General features: G+C 50.5%; 1 protein-coding gene across 1 annotated transcript in view; it reads left to right on the top strand.

Annotated features, from left to right (window-relative positions):
- Nucleotides 1-11,252, top strand: part of DAPK3 (death associated protein kinase 3) — a 19,393-nt gene extending 8,141 nt beyond the window's left edge. The window contains exons 3-9 of the mRNA XM_006105910.3: nucleotides 2,951-3,311; nucleotides 3,619-3,748; nucleotides 4,376-4,424; nucleotides 7,973-7,999; nucleotides 8,594-8,746; nucleotides 9,510-9,555; nucleotides 10,011-11,252. Of these exons, the coding sequence (XP_006105972.1) occupies nucleotides 2,951-3,311; nucleotides 3,619-3,748; nucleotides 4,376-4,424; nucleotides 7,973-7,999; nucleotides 8,594-8,746; nucleotides 9,510-9,555; nucleotides 10,011-10,547 (1,303 nt within the window). The 3' untranslated portion in view covers nucleotides 10,548-11,252. The remainder of the gene's footprint in view (nucleotides 1-2,950; nucleotides 3,312-3,618; nucleotides 3,749-4,375; nucleotides 4,425-7,972; nucleotides 8,000-8,593; nucleotides 8,747-9,509; nucleotides 9,556-10,010) is intronic.
- The last annotated feature ends 3,531 nt before the right edge of the window (nucleotides 11,253-14,783 follow it).

Here is a 14,783-nt window from a genome sequence, read left to right as displayed (position 1 = left end):
CCATTCCAGGGAGTAAAGATTATGTAGCTTAAGCGTGATTGTTTGTAGTTAAAGTGATTAACTACCCACCTGGCACTTAGTTAAGGGGTTGTATCCCCTCCTAACCTCAGGGAAAAATCCCCACCTGGGGAAACACCTTTCTCGGAGAGGTGACCCTGGTTAAAACACATGGCGCTAAGGAGAGCAAACATATTAAGAACAATATGCTATATATGCCAGGTCCCTTGAAACATATGCTGTGCAGATGTTTCTTTCCTGCAGCGACTGTGTCAAGCAGCAAGGATGGACCGGCTTCCGGCACCTGGGCATGTGCCCTGACCAGGAATTGATCCATGACCTCTTGGTTCATAGATTGATGCTCAACCACTGAGCCACGCCGGCTGGGCTCCATTGATTTTTGGAGAGAGAGAGAGAGAGAGAGAGAGAGAGAGAGAGAGAGAGAGAGAGAGAAACATCAATGTGAGTGAGACACATTGACTGGTTGCCTCCTGCACATGCCCTAATGATCTAACTACTGAGCAACACCGGCCTCGGTGCTTTTTAATGTTTTTAAAGGGTTAGAAGAACACAGAAAGATTGTGACAGAGATCATGTGGCCCATACAGCTTAATATATTTACTGTTTGGCCTTTTTTAGTCAACTTTTGAGTTAAAGCAAGTTAATGTAACTAAGTTCCTAGGTAGCAAAATAGTTTGGACATTGGCCCTAGATGGTTTGGCTCAGTGGATAGAGCGTCCGCCTGGGACTGAAGGGTCCCAGGTTCCGATTCCAGTCAAGGGCACATGCCTTGTTTGTGGGCTCGGGCCCCAGTGGGAGGCGGGGTGTGCAGGAGGCAGCTGAGCAATGATTCTCTCGTCATCATTGATGTTTCTATCTCTCTCTCCCTCTCCCTTCCTCTCTGAAATGAATAAAAATATATTGAAGAAAAAATAGTTTGGACATTGGATAGCCCTCTGGAGTGCAATACATAGAATTTATCTCTCTTTTAAATAACAGCTATCTTGCCCTAGCCAGTTTGGTTCAGTGGATAGAGCATTGGTGTGGATTGAAGGGTCCCAGGTTCAATTCTGGTCAAGGGTATGTACCTTGGTTGCAGGCTCGATCCCCAGCCCTGGTCGGGGTGTGTTGGAGGCAACCAGTCGATGTGTCTCTCACATCGAAGTTCTCTCTCTCCCCCTTCCTTCCACTCTCTCTAAAAATCAATGGGAATATATACTCATGTGAGGATTAATAAATAACAGCTATCTTCAGATATAATTAAATTACTCATTTAAAATGCATAATTTCATGATCTTTAGTGTATTCACAGTGTTCTGCAGCCATCATCACTATTTTTAGAACATTTCATCTCCCCATTAGCAGCCACCCCATCCCCTTTCCCCAACCCCTGGTAACCACTAACCCAGTTCTGTCTCTGAATTTGCCTGTTCACATTTCGCATACATAGAATCACACACTGTGTGGCCTTTTGTGTCTGGCTTCTCTCACTGAGCGGCATGATTTCAGGGTCCATCCACATTGTAGCGAGTGTCAGTGCTTCACTCCTTTTCATGGTCACATAATGTTCCCCTGTGTGTATGGACCACATCTGTTCATGTGTTGATGGACAGAAACGTGTTGTTTCCATGTTTTGGCTGTTGGGAGTCATGCTGCTATGAACATTTAGGTGCAGGTTTTTGTGTGGACACATGTTTTCATTTCTCTTAGATACATACCTAGGCGTGGAATTGCTAGGTCAGATGGTAATTCTATGTTAACCATTTGAGGAACCACCAGACTTTTCCACAGCAGCTATCCTATTTTGCATTCCTACCAGCTGTGTGTGAACGTTCTAATTTCTCCACATCCTCACTCTTCTCTTGTTTTGAAAGTTATGTGCATTTTTGACCCTGGCCAGGCAGCTCAGTTGGTTAGTGTCATCCAATACTCCAAGGTTGCAGGTTGGATCCCCAGTCAGGGCACATACAAGAATCAATCAAAGAATGCATAAATAAGTAGAACAACAAATCAGTCTCTCTCTCCCTTCCCCTCTTTCTCTAAAATCAACAAAAAACAAGAAAATGTGTGCATGTCTTTCACTCTGCCTATTGAATAAGAAGCTCTCTTGAAGTCATTGGCTCTTTCTTTTTTCTTAGTTTTTTAAAATAATGAAATATCCTATAAAAAGTTGAGTCAGTATGGAATTTTTAAAAAATATATATTTTATTGATTTTTTACAGAGAGAAAGGGAAAGGGATAGAGAGTTAGAAACATCGATGAGAGAGAAACATTGATCAGCTGCCTCCTGCACACTCCCTACTGGGTATGTGCCCGCAACCAAGGTACATGCCCTTGACCAGAATCGAACCTGGGACCCTTCAGTCCGCAGGCCGACGCTCTATACACTGAGCCAAACCAGCCAGGGCTCAGTATGGAATTTTATCAGATAAATAAGAAACCCTTTTTGCTGACCTTATTTCCTCAATCCCAGTCCTCAGAGATGGCTATTGTTAACAGCTTGGTGTGTGTCTTTCAGACCTTATTTTCTGCATATACGTACATAAATATATCTGTATGTATGGATAATATATACCATTTTTAAACAAAAAGATCTCATTCTGTGTGTCATTTTGCAGGTGGCTTTTTTCACTGAGCTTAAAGAGTTGCCTTCATTCTTTTTCATGATGGTGTAAGATTCCACTGGATTTATTTCCATGATGGATCTCAGTTCCCTCTTGGTATACATTGAGCTGTTTTTATTTTTTTCACTGTTGCAAAAATGGCAGGCAGCCATTGTGTCTTGTGCGCTTTGCACTCCCATAGCAGCATACTTACTGGGTACATCTTGGGCGCAGTGGGGACTTGCACCTACGTGGTGCCAGGAGCTCAGAGAGTGCTGCCCAGGAGATGGTGGCGGGTCTAGGTCCCTCTTGATGCTCTGATCACCTCCCTTCCCCCTCTGTCCCTGCAGCGGCCAGTTTGCCATTGTGCGGAAATGCCGGCAGAAGGGCACTGGGAAGGAGTATGCAGCCAAGTTCATCAAGAAACGCCGCCTGTCGTCCAGCCGGCGGGGGGTCAGCCGGGAGGAGATCGAGCGGGAGGTGAACATCCTGCGGGAGATTCGGCACCCCAACATCATCACGCTACATGACATCTTTGAGAATAAGACTGATGTGGTGCTCATCCTGGAGCTGGTTTCTGGTGGGGAGCTCTTTGATTTCTTGGCTGAGAAGGAGTCGCTGACAGAGGACGAGGCCACTCAGTTCCTTAAGCAGATCCTGGATGGCGTCCACTACCTACACTCCAAGCGCATCGCCCACTTTGACCTCAAGGTAAGCCCCACTGGGAAGCTCTGGACCAGCCTGGCTGGCCGGTGCAGGTGAGGATGGGGGCTCAAGAGAGGGTTCTGCTTTCATGGGCACAGAATGTACCCCTCCTGGGCCTGTGATGCTCTGGGAGTTGAGGAGAGGGACCTGCTCAGGCCTGGACCCTCAGGGTGGCATCAGCCTGCCCACACCCCACGGGCTGAGAGTTGGGGGGGTGCCTAGGGAAATTCCAGGTGCTGTTCCCAGAGATGCCAGGCCAGCAGAAGCAGCAGATCCTCCTCCCACTGCCCTGCTCTCCCTTCCCCCCACCCAGCCCGAAAACATCATGCTCCTAGACAAGAACGTGCCCAACCCACGCATCAAGCTTATTGACTTTGGCATCGCTCACAAGATTGAAGCCGGGAACGAGTTCAAGAACATCTTTGGCACCCCAGAATTTGTTGGTAAGGCCCTGCCTGTGCATCCGGGGCTAGGGCTTGGGTAGTTGTATTCAAGGATCTCCAGCAGTGTAGAGTGAGTTGGGCCTGGTCCCTGGATGCCTGACTCACTGCCCTCAGTGCCCTGGCATTGGGTAAGGGGAAGCTCAAGACCTCAGGTTGGGCCCTGCCGGTGTTTAGAGCATTGACCCACGTACCAAAGGGTTGCAGGTTCGATTCCTGATCAAGGGCACAGACCTGGGTTGTAGGTTCAATCCCCTGGCCTCGGTGGGGGTACTTGAGGGAGGCAACCAATCGTGTCTCTCTCACATCCATGTTTCTCTCTCTCTCTTTTTTTCCTTTCCCCTCCTCCCTCCCTCCTTCCTTTCCACTCTCTCTAAAAATCAATGGAAAAATATATCCTCAGGTGAGGATTAACAATTACCAAAAGACCTTGGGTTGGTGCTGTCACTGTCCCAGCCTTCCTGCCTCAGAGCTGGCCTTGCCTGTGCATTTGTGGGTGTTTTCCCGAGTGACCCCCAGTTACTTTCAGGGGTGAGGGGAACTGTACCACTGCCCTTGGCTATGTGCCCAGTGTGGCCTTAGATGAAACCAGTTCCTGACCCTGCACCTTCTGTTTCCCTGTCCCTGCAGCTCCTGAGATTGTCAACTATGAACCCCTGGGTCTGGAGGCGGACATGTGGTGAGTCAGGGGTAGCTTTGGGGACCCAGGGCTGCCCAGCGCTGAGTCCAGCATACACACCTGGGCCCGCTCCTTGTGGAATCTCCTCATGTTCATCCTCAGGAGCTACAGGCTGGGGCATTGCCCATCCCATGGTCTTGATGCTGTGGGGCACAGGCAGGACGGACCATTGCTTTAGAATAGGGTTCAGCAAAATGCAGCCCAATGGCCAGAACAGGCCTAGGAGCTGGGAGTGGTGGTCTCAGTTTTTTAAAAAGGGGCATTAAAAACAGCAGAGCCCTAGCCAGTTTGGCTCAGGGATAGAGTGTTGGCCTGCAGACCGAAGGGTCCTGGGTTTGATTCCGATCAGGGAACGTACCTCAGTTGCAGGCTCCTCCCTGGCCGAGCCCTAGTCAGGGCTTGTGCAGGAGTCAACCAATCGATGTGTTTCTCTCACATCGATATTTCTGTCTGTCTTTCCCTCTCTCCTCCACTCTCTCTAAAAATCAATGTCCTCATCCTCGGGTGAAGATAAAAAAAAAAAGACAAATATGCGACAGACCATTAGTGGCCCATAAATATTCACAATGCCCTGAAATGCTCACTGTCTGACCCTCTATAAAAACAGTTTGGGAAAGGGTTGGAAAGGCATTAATAGGAACGGTGGCGGCAACTGTGTTCCGGAACCACAGTGAGTAAGTGGTGGAAAACAGTTACACGTGGGGACTGGCCGGGCCGTTCCAACCTTCTTGGTTTCTGTGGCACGGGTAGCGTAACTTAAAACATGTAGGCTGCTTACGCTGCTTGGCGCTACTGCTGGGACCTCATCCCCTAAAGCCCCTGCGCCTGCCTGACTTGGCGAGTCAGACCAGTCCTCTTCATGAAAGAGTCTGCTCGTGACCCCTTCCTCTTAACTAGGAGAGTTTTCTTCTAAGGTGAGAAGGGACTAATTCTTGGGCTCCTGGCCTGCTGTTAAGCACTGCACATGCGCTGTCTGAACCCACCGTGGGGAGCGGGGTGCAGCAGGGCGGAGGAGGAGGAGGAGGAGGAGGACCCGGACCTGGACTGTGCAGCTCTGACTATGCAGGCACAGCCAAGGGCAGATGCGTCCTGCTAACTGTAATTAGGTCTCTTAGTTTGTATTTTTCTTGTCTTATCCAGTGATGGACATGATGTGTTAAGTTTCACTAGTAAAAGGCAATGTCCAATATTTTGGTTGTATTATCCTGTGGTGGATATTATTGTCATCTGAACATCATGGGCAATTGATGAATTTTGATTGTTGGTAGTTATTTCATAAAAGTGCAAAATAACTTGGAATTTCTGATTGGAGTGCAGCAAGGCAAAAGCAATAAAAACAGACCAGAACACTAGCTAAGGACTCATTTGTGTGACTGCTTTGTAAAGCATCCTGGGGCTATAGCGAAAGTAACAGTAAGTCAGTTCTTTTACGATGTTCTTGAGACTATATTTAATTTTTTTTAAAACTAATTTTTTTTTTATTGATTTTTTTACAGAGAGGAAGGGAGAGGGATAGAGAGCTAGAAACATCGATCAGCTGCCTCCTGCACGCCCCCCACTGGGGATGATGTGCCTGCAACCCAGGTACATGCCCTTGACCGGAATCGAACCTGGGACCCTTCAGTCCGCAGGCCGACGCTCTATCCACTGAGCCAAACCGGTTAGGGCTAGAACAGTTTTTAACAAATATATATTTTTATTGATTTCAGAGAGGAAGAGAGAGGTAGAGAGAAATAGAAACATCAGTGATGAAAGAGAAGCATTGATCGGCTGCCTCCTGCACGACCGCACTGGGGATTGAGACTACAACCTGGGCATATGCCCTGACCGGAGTCAAACCATGACCTCCTGGTTCACAGGTCGATGCTCAACCACTGAGCACACCTGCTGGGCTAGAACAGATTTTGATTTACAGAAAAATTAAGCAGATAGTACAGAATTCCCAAATAATCACCCCAAATCCCCATTACTGCACTAGTATGATTTATTTGTTGCACAATTAATGGATATGTTATTAATGGACATAATATTGACACATTATTATTATTAATTAAAGTCTTTGTTTATTCATATTTCCTAATTTTTAACCCAGTGTTCTTTTTTTTAATCCAGTGTCCCAGGATCCCATTTAGGATATAGGATACCATATGACATTAAGTTGTCATGTGTCTTTAGTCTTCTCTTGGTTGTGACAATTTCTCAGGCTTTCAGTGACTGTTACAGGCTGAATTGTATGCCTCCAAAATTCGTATGTTGAAATTCTAACTTCACTATCTCCTCTTTGGAGATAGTGTCTATAAAGAAATAAAATGAGGTCATTAGGGTAGGCCCTAAACATTACGCCTGGTGTCCTTATAAGAAAAGAACATTAGGACACAGAAGGAAGAGCATGTAAAGATGTCATAGAATAGTAAGAAGCTAGGAAAATTCCAGGACAGGCGGAATAGGGAAACTAAGACAGATAAATAGCAGTTGCAGCCACCTAGTAAATCCTATCTTCCTTAAAACAAGGACATTTGCCCTAACCGGTCTGGCTCAGTGGATAAAGCGTCGGCCTGCAGACTGAAAGGTCCCAGGTTCGATTCCGGTCAAGGGCATGTACCTTGCTTGCGAGCAACATCCCCAGTGGGGGTGTGCAGGAGGCAGCTGATCAATGTTTCTCTCTCATCGATGTTTCTAGCTCTCTATCCTTCTCCCTTCCTCTCTGTAAAAAAATCAATAAAATATGTTTAAAAACAAAACAAAAAACAAGGACATTTAAGAGTAAATGGTTTGCACTTCTCCTCCCCAGCCAGAGGGTAAATAGCTTAAGTCATCCTATTTAGGGAGACAGATAACAGAAATCCAATTAGTGCCATTTGCCAACTATAACCAAAGGGTAGACAAATGAAGGGAATAAATCTCATTTTGGTATATCAGCATAAAGCTGATGACTAGTCTATTGATTCTCCTCTAACACCTCCCCTAAATGCCCAGCCTTTAAAATCCCCTGAAAATGAAGGTCCCAGCACGTTCTCTCTCCGGGAGCATACCTGTGCCGTTCCCTTCTCCTCTCCCCACAGGCAGGTATCCCCTAATCTCTAAGGGACCCCGTGAAATTTACAACTGGGGGGAAATGGTCCTGGTTTCACTGTCCTCAGTGTGTTTTTGCTGTGGTCAATACATTATTGCTTGCTTTTCTATAAAAAAACAACAACACAAAAAACAGTTTGCCGATCCTGCTGGCCCTATGCTGGGTCCCAGATCTGCAGGGACTGTGGGGCCATGGTGCTGTTTGCCCTGCCCTCACTGTGGCCCCTTTGAGCCTTGACAGGAGGGTGTGGCCAAAGGTGTTTAAGTAGCCAGTCCTGAGACCCCAGGGCAGGAGAAGGGGAGCAGGGCTGACAGGCCTGTGGGCTGACAGACCTGCTGCCCAGCTGGCCCAGAAACCTTGGGCTTATAGCATCCCCATGTGGGCTCTGGGCCCCTGCCCTGTAGAAACTCTGGGAGTCAGGGTGCTGCACCCTGCAGCTAAGCTGACCTTCCTCTTCTCATGTGTTCTCTTCTAGGAGCATTGGTGTCATCACCTATATCCTGTGAGTACCTGCCTGACACTTCCTGCTGCCCCCCTATCATTATGTTTTAGGAAATTCCAAGGGTTATGGGAGCCATGTATCCAAGGACCAGGCTGAAGACCAAATATATGTTTTGTACCATCAATTAGTATCTGTTGCCCAGAGCCCCACAGGGGTGGTGGTGTGGCCCACGCAGTGCAGAGTATCAGGAAGGCAGGTGACACCTGTGTCATCACCGGTGATGCCGACCTTGACCGTGTGCTAGGTGGCCTCAGCCAAGATTCTCTTGGAAAGTGACTGTTTTTTCCACTGGAATCACTAAATGTTCTGGGGCAGATTCTTTGAGATTGTACATCTACATAGATACTTGGAGCTTCCACAAGGATTTTCACTCACAGGTTTTAGCATCTATCTTAGCTGGGCATTGACTGCTTACTGCCTTCTGGTTGGCAGCCAGGGCGGGGGCTGGTTGGAAGGTCCAGGGAATGCATGTGTGGGATGGTTAGGGCTCAAGGTCCGCCTTCCTCTGTTGGCCCCTTCGTGAGCACTTCTCCGGGCAGCAGCCTGGTGATGGAACAAACACAGGGGACACTGAGCCCCATGTTTGTCTTCCAGTTTGAGTGGCGCATCCCCATTCCTGGGTGAGACCAAGCAGGAGACCCTGACCAATATCTCAGCCGTGAACTATGACTTCGATGAGGAGTACTTTAGCAACACCAGCGAGCTGGCCAAGGACTTCATCCGCCGGCTGCTTGTCAAGGACCCCAAGTAAGCACAGGCCGGGCAGAGGGGTCAGGGAGCAGCCCCGTGGGAAGGCCAAACGAGTCTCCCTGGAATGGATGGTGTGGCCGAGAAGACCTCTCTCCAAGTCACCACGTCTTCGTAACTGGCTTCTGCTTTGGGCTGGAGATAGCAATGGATGGCTTAGGTTGGCCCACACTGTGTCTTAAGAAGCTTTAATTCATTGCCAACTTTAAGATTGGGGTTTCACATGAAATTCCAGGTTGCTACTTTTTTGTTTTAGGAAAAAAATCTCAAAGTCCTGGCAGCACAGAGCCTCCATTCACAGGGAGGTGCTCTCTGTGGCCGCAGCCCTCCCTGTGTATTCTGCCCATTCTTTTTGCCTTCCGGCCCCTCCTGTGGGCACCTGAGTTGTTAGCTGTTTGTTGTTTGACCCCAGCGTTAGGTCTCGACCCTGTTAATCCCTCAGGGAATACCGAGAACCCCGAGCCTATGCCCCCAAAGGTGCCTTGACAGGCTCCCTGTGGCTGGCTTAGCAGAGTGCGTGCCTGGATTGTGTGTATAATTTCAAGGTCATTTCAGGGACTTGTTGCCAGGCTGGAGGGTGAATTTAGGGGTTGGGGGTCCTCAGGAACAGGTGTCTGAGCCAGCCCTGGACGGGCGGCAGAGAGCAGAACTGGGGCAGGGAGAGCCTGGAAAACCCTTCCCTGCTCGCTGCTCCATGCGGGGAGGACGGTGCAGATGGCACACGTGTGACTAACCCGGGCTGGGGTGGGGGGTGCTTTTCCAGGAGGAGAATGACCATCTCCCAGAGCCTGGAGCATTCCTGGATCAAGGTGAGGTAGGGGCTGCTCCCCGTGAGGGATGGTGGTCGTGACAAGCCCTCAGCATCCAGGGAGGGTCCCCAGAGTGGTGGCCTGGGCAGTGGGAGATGAGGTGCCTCCTGAAATGGTGGCAGAGCCATCTCACCGAGGCATCCGCTGACATCCTTGGTCCCTCTGTGCACGCAGCTAGGCTCCCTCCCACAGAAACTTTCAGAAGGGGTCACCTCTAGGCCAAAGTTGGCAGCCTTCTGTAAAGGGCCAATCACTCTATGTTTTGCTCTGTGGTCCCTGGCATCAGTATTCAGCTCTGCCTTCGTATCAGGAAAGCACCATGACCATATGCATGCAAATGAGCATGTCTGTGTGCCAACAGAACTTTATTTACAAAAGCAAGCAGAGGGCTGGATGTGGCCCTCGGTGGTCAACCACCTGCCCCGTTCCAGGCTGTGTTCTCTCTCCCCCTGCAGGCGATCAGGCGGCGGAATGTGCGGAGGGAAGACAGTGGCCGGAAACCGGAGCGTCGGCGCCTGAAGACAGCCCGCCTCAAGGAGTACACTATCAAGTCCCATTCGAGCATGCCCCCCAACAATACCTACATCAACTTCGAGCGCTTCTCCAAGGTACTGGAGGAGGTGGCGGCGGCCGAGGAGGGCCTGCGTGGGCTGGAACACAGCCGGCGGCTCTTCCATGAGGACATCGAGGCCCTGACAGCCATCTATGAAGAGAAGGAGGCCTGGTACAGGGAGGAGAACGAGAGCATTGGCCAGGACCTGCGACGGCTGCGGCAAGAGCTGCACAAGACCGAGGCCCTCCAGCGGCAGGCCCAGGAGGAGGCCAAGGGTGCCCTGCTAGGGGCCAGCGGGCTCAAGCGCCGCTTCAGCCGCCTTGAGAACCGCTACGAGGCTCTGGCCAAGCAGGTGGCCTCCGAGATGCGGTTTGTGCAGGATCTTGTACGCGCCATGGAGCAGGAGAAGCAACAGGAGGTGGAATGTGGCCTCCGCTAGGGCCACATGTGGGGGTGGGCCCAGAGGGTTCTGGTGGTGGGTGTCCCCTTCACAGCCCTGGAGCCAGGCCCCTCTGTCATCATTCTCTGGCTCTAGAGAGTTCCCGGGCTGGGGCTGAGATGAGAAGAGGCTGGACTAGGTGGGATGTGCTTCCTGGGGCCCAGAATTCACTGCTGAGAGGAGGGGGTTGGGCGGCTCTGCCCCAGGAAGACGATGCTGATCTGGGCGGCCTCTGCACAGCCTGCCTCCCCCTGGCTTAGCCTCCCCCATCCCCCACACAAATCTCTCTCTCTCTCTCTCTCTCTCTCTCTCTCTCTCTCTCTCTCTCTCATTCTCATAACAACGGTGACGGGGTGGGGTGGTGGTGGCGCTTCTGGGTAGTGTCATCTCTGGAACTCTGAACTCTCTGCAAGGGGTGGTACATCCAAGATGGACTGGCCATGGTGGACACACTGCTTCATGCCTGGCCCGGTGGCAGGGAGGCAGCCTTCATGTCCCGGGTCAGGGGGCTGCAGGGCAGTCAGAGTACATGGAGCAGGGCCTGGTCCCATCTTCAGGCCCTCCCTGCCCATCCAAGCACACCCAGCCTCAGGGCGGGTTTCTGAGGGCCCCTGCATGCCCCAGGGCTTGGAATTGGAGGGGCCTTTGCTGGATATGGGCCTCTCCTGCGAGCTGAAAGGAAATAAAGCCCGATTCTGACGTTTAGCCGTTGTCTGTGCTTGGGCCAGCTTTGGGTCACCTGGTGCCTGGGCTGTGAGCTCGATCCCCCTCTCGAGATGGGAGGTGGCTCCTCCAGGGTCAGTGGTGGAGGGGGCCTCTGAACACTGTTCTCCCCAGTCCCTTGCTGGGGCCCTCTGGACCCTGAACTGGGCACCATGGCCAGAGCTGAGGAGATGACCCAGCCTGTGAGGAGGTGTCAGTCTGGAGGTAGCATGGGGAGTAGGAGGGCACTATGGCTAAGCATGTTGCCTAGATGCAGGAAAGGAAACATCTGCAAAAGCTGAGTCTGTTTCTTCCTTGAGGCCCAGGAAGTCCCTGGGTGAGGCAGGTCTTTGGGGGTCAAGCAGCTGGGGACAGGAGTAAAGAGCCGTCATCCACCCTGCAGCCCTCCCCAATGTGGAGCCATCTCCTCTTTTCACTCCCTCGTAATGCCAGGTGCAAGTTTCTCATGACACATAGTTCCTGAAGTGCCAGCGCCACCAGTGGGGTCCCTCCCCTGCCCAGTTCCTGGCCCTGCCCTACCAGCCCCTGCCTGGTTTCTTTCTCCAGTGCTGCCTTTTGAACTGTTAGGGCTCCAGGCCAGCATCCCTTGGTAGGGACCACATGGAGTATTCACAAAAGGCTCATGGGTCCAGCGGCCCTTTCCCCAGAGAGCCCTAGGACTCCTTAGCCACCCCCCACTCAGACTCTGTGCTGTTCTGTGTGGGGAGAAGCCCATTTGACCGACTGCCTCTGCTGGTTTGCTGGGAACCCTCAGGAGCACTGCCCTGGACTAGTGGGGTTGAAGAGGGGTTGCAGGGTGCAGTGCTGCCGTGTGCCACTAGGTGCTGCCCTTGAGCAGGATCTTGTACCTCCCAAGAAAGTTCTCTAAGGTCCAGGCTTGAACAAAATATGGGTCCCTAGCTGGTGGCCACTCTGAGCTCAGAGATCTCTGCTGCAGGTTGGGTTAAGTGAGGGACACCTGTGTAGACCCTTCACCCCCAGCCTGGCCAAGTGCAGGGAAGAACCAGCAGGTGGGGCTTGTATTCCTGCAGAGGCTGCTGACCAAGGCTTCTGCTACCAGGACACTGCCAGGGCTGAGGCAGGGTCTTGAGACCTGGCTGTGGGGTCTGGTGGAGGGGGTGGGACCCCCTCCATGAGCTCCATTGCATTGCATATAACACCTCTGCAAACGTGTCTGCTGTGAGCCGAAAGGAAATAAAGCCCCAACTCTGACATTCAGCTGTTGTCTGTGGGCAGCCAGCTTGGGTCACCTGGTGCCCGGGTTGTGGGCTCGATCCCCAGTGGGGGGTGTGCAGGAGGCAGCTGATCAATGATTCTCATCATTGATGTTTCTTTTTTTTTTTTTTTGGTTTTTAATTATAATTTTCAGACATTTGAAGGAAACCTCTCTTTTATTTCTTTCCACATTAATTTCTAGGCCAGCTTAGACAGTTTCTCTTAAAAGTTTTGGTCTTTTTTTTTTTTTTTTTACACTAAGCAACCTACAGGGTTGTTTTTTGACATCATTGATGTTTCTATCTCTCCTCCCTCTCTGAAATCAATAAAAAATATATTTAAGAAAAAAGACTAGGTAGATGCCCTGGCTGGTTTGGTTCAGTGGATAGAGTGTCGGCCTATGGACTGAAGGGACCCAGGTTCAATTCCAATCAAGGGCACATGCCTGGATTGTGGGCTCAGTCCCCAGTAGGGGGCGTGCAGGATGCAGCTGATAAATGACTCTCATCATTGATGTTTCTCCCTTCCTCTCTGAAATCAGTAAATATATATATATATTTTAAAAAAGACTAGGTAGAAACTGAAATTCACTTGGGCTCACACCTACCCTTTCAGTATACAAGGTCCACCATGCTGCAGCGCTAAATCTGCATCTTTCAGGGGGTGATGGGCAGGTGTCCTTGCTCTGGAGATGATTTCTGCCCCACTCTCCTGACCTGGATTATCTTAGGTGGCTCAGCTCAGTGCAGCCTCAGTTTACTCAATCTGTCAGTTGAGGGCATGGGGAGCCACCTTGGGCCATGAAGCACCTCACCAGAGTGTGTAGCCCCCACAAGCACTTATCAATTAGCGCTGCCCATTGCAGAGCCTGCTGGGCTAGTATGCTGTTACTCATCACGACCGCAGCAGGCAGACTCCGAGATGTACCTCAAGGACCCCTGCCCCTGCCAATCAGTTCCCAGGAGTGGGCTGGCCTAGTGGCAGGTTCTGACCAACAGGATTCGGCAGAGGTGATAGAGGTCAGCGGCGCATGTGGAAAATATAGCTCTGGATAAAGACCATCTGCTTACTAAGCACACTAGTGAGGATGTAGTAACCACAGACCCATCGCAGGCATCGCTGTGTTTGAGGGTACTGCAGAGGAGCTTTTGGAGCTCTTTGAGAACATCTGTAACCTCTTCCGTGACGCTACCCGCATAGTGAAGTCCAGTTTCCCTGCTCAGCTTCCAGCAACAATTTTCCAAGGCAGATCCAGCGCCGGTTTAAAGACACTCTTGTAGATGGAGGGCACCCCGAGGCAGCCTGCTGCCTGCTGGGTCAGCTCCCCACCAGTGCCCAGTCTCACAGTGGTAGCCCTATCCTGACTCCTCTCTTCAGCTACAGTGACAAATGGGTATGAGTCATGGAGCAGCCCAAGACCTGTGGAGGTAACCCCACCAGATTCTGTGCCCAGGACTCTGCCCAGGTTCCCGATCCAGGCAGGCTTACTGGGCCACCCCATCAACCACACAGTAGGACGCCTTGTTGCCTTTCACTCCTTTGAGCTCTTTGCTATTTCTGTGCAGAAGACTAATGCTGAGTGTTTTGTCACCTTCCATATGCGACACTGATGCACGTAGGTGCCTCACCAAAGCCAGGCTTTCTCGTCCTCCAAGACTTTCCCCCTTATCTCATGGATTCTAAGGCAAAAGCTCCTGACTACCAGCTGTGGGTTGCAGACTGGTATGCCTCAGGTGGGGAGAGCTGGAGACAGGCCTGAAGGGGGCTAGCCTCATGGAATTCTTTTTATCATATACAAAAAATACTACTGGCCGACTTAAAGTCCTCTCGCTTTTTCCCTGTGGGAATGTCCAGCACTAATTTAGTTCATTTACCTTTAAAAAAATATTTTAAAAATATATATTTTTATTGACTTCAGAGAGGAAGGGAGAGGGAGATAGAGCTAGAAACATCAATGATGAGAGAGAATCATTGATCGACTGCCTCCTGAATGCCCCCTACTGGGAATCGATCCTGCAACCCGAGCATGTGCCCTTGACTGGAATCAAACCCGGGACCCTCCAGTTCGCAGGCCAATGCTCTATCCACTGAGCCAAACCAGGTAGGGCCTAGTTCATTTACTTTTTGTTTTATTTTGCATTTTATTGCTATGAAGATGAGAGCATTATACCATTACCCTCTTTATATCACTTATTTGGCATTATGGTATGCATTCTGAAGCAGGTAAATCTTGTTTGCTCATAAGAACTGTGTACATCCTTTCTACTTCGCCAACAGGCAGGGCTATCTTTGTGAGGA

Source organism: Myotis lucifugus, unplaced genomic scaffold, assembly GCF_000147115.1.
Source record: "Myotis lucifugus unplaced genomic scaffold, Myoluc2.0 scaffold_734, whole genome shotgun sequence".
Taxonomy (NCBI): domain Eukaryota; kingdom Metazoa; phylum Chordata; class Mammalia; order Chiroptera; family Vespertilionidae; genus Myotis; species Myotis lucifugus.
This window is presented reverse-complemented; position numbering and strand designations above follow the sequence as displayed.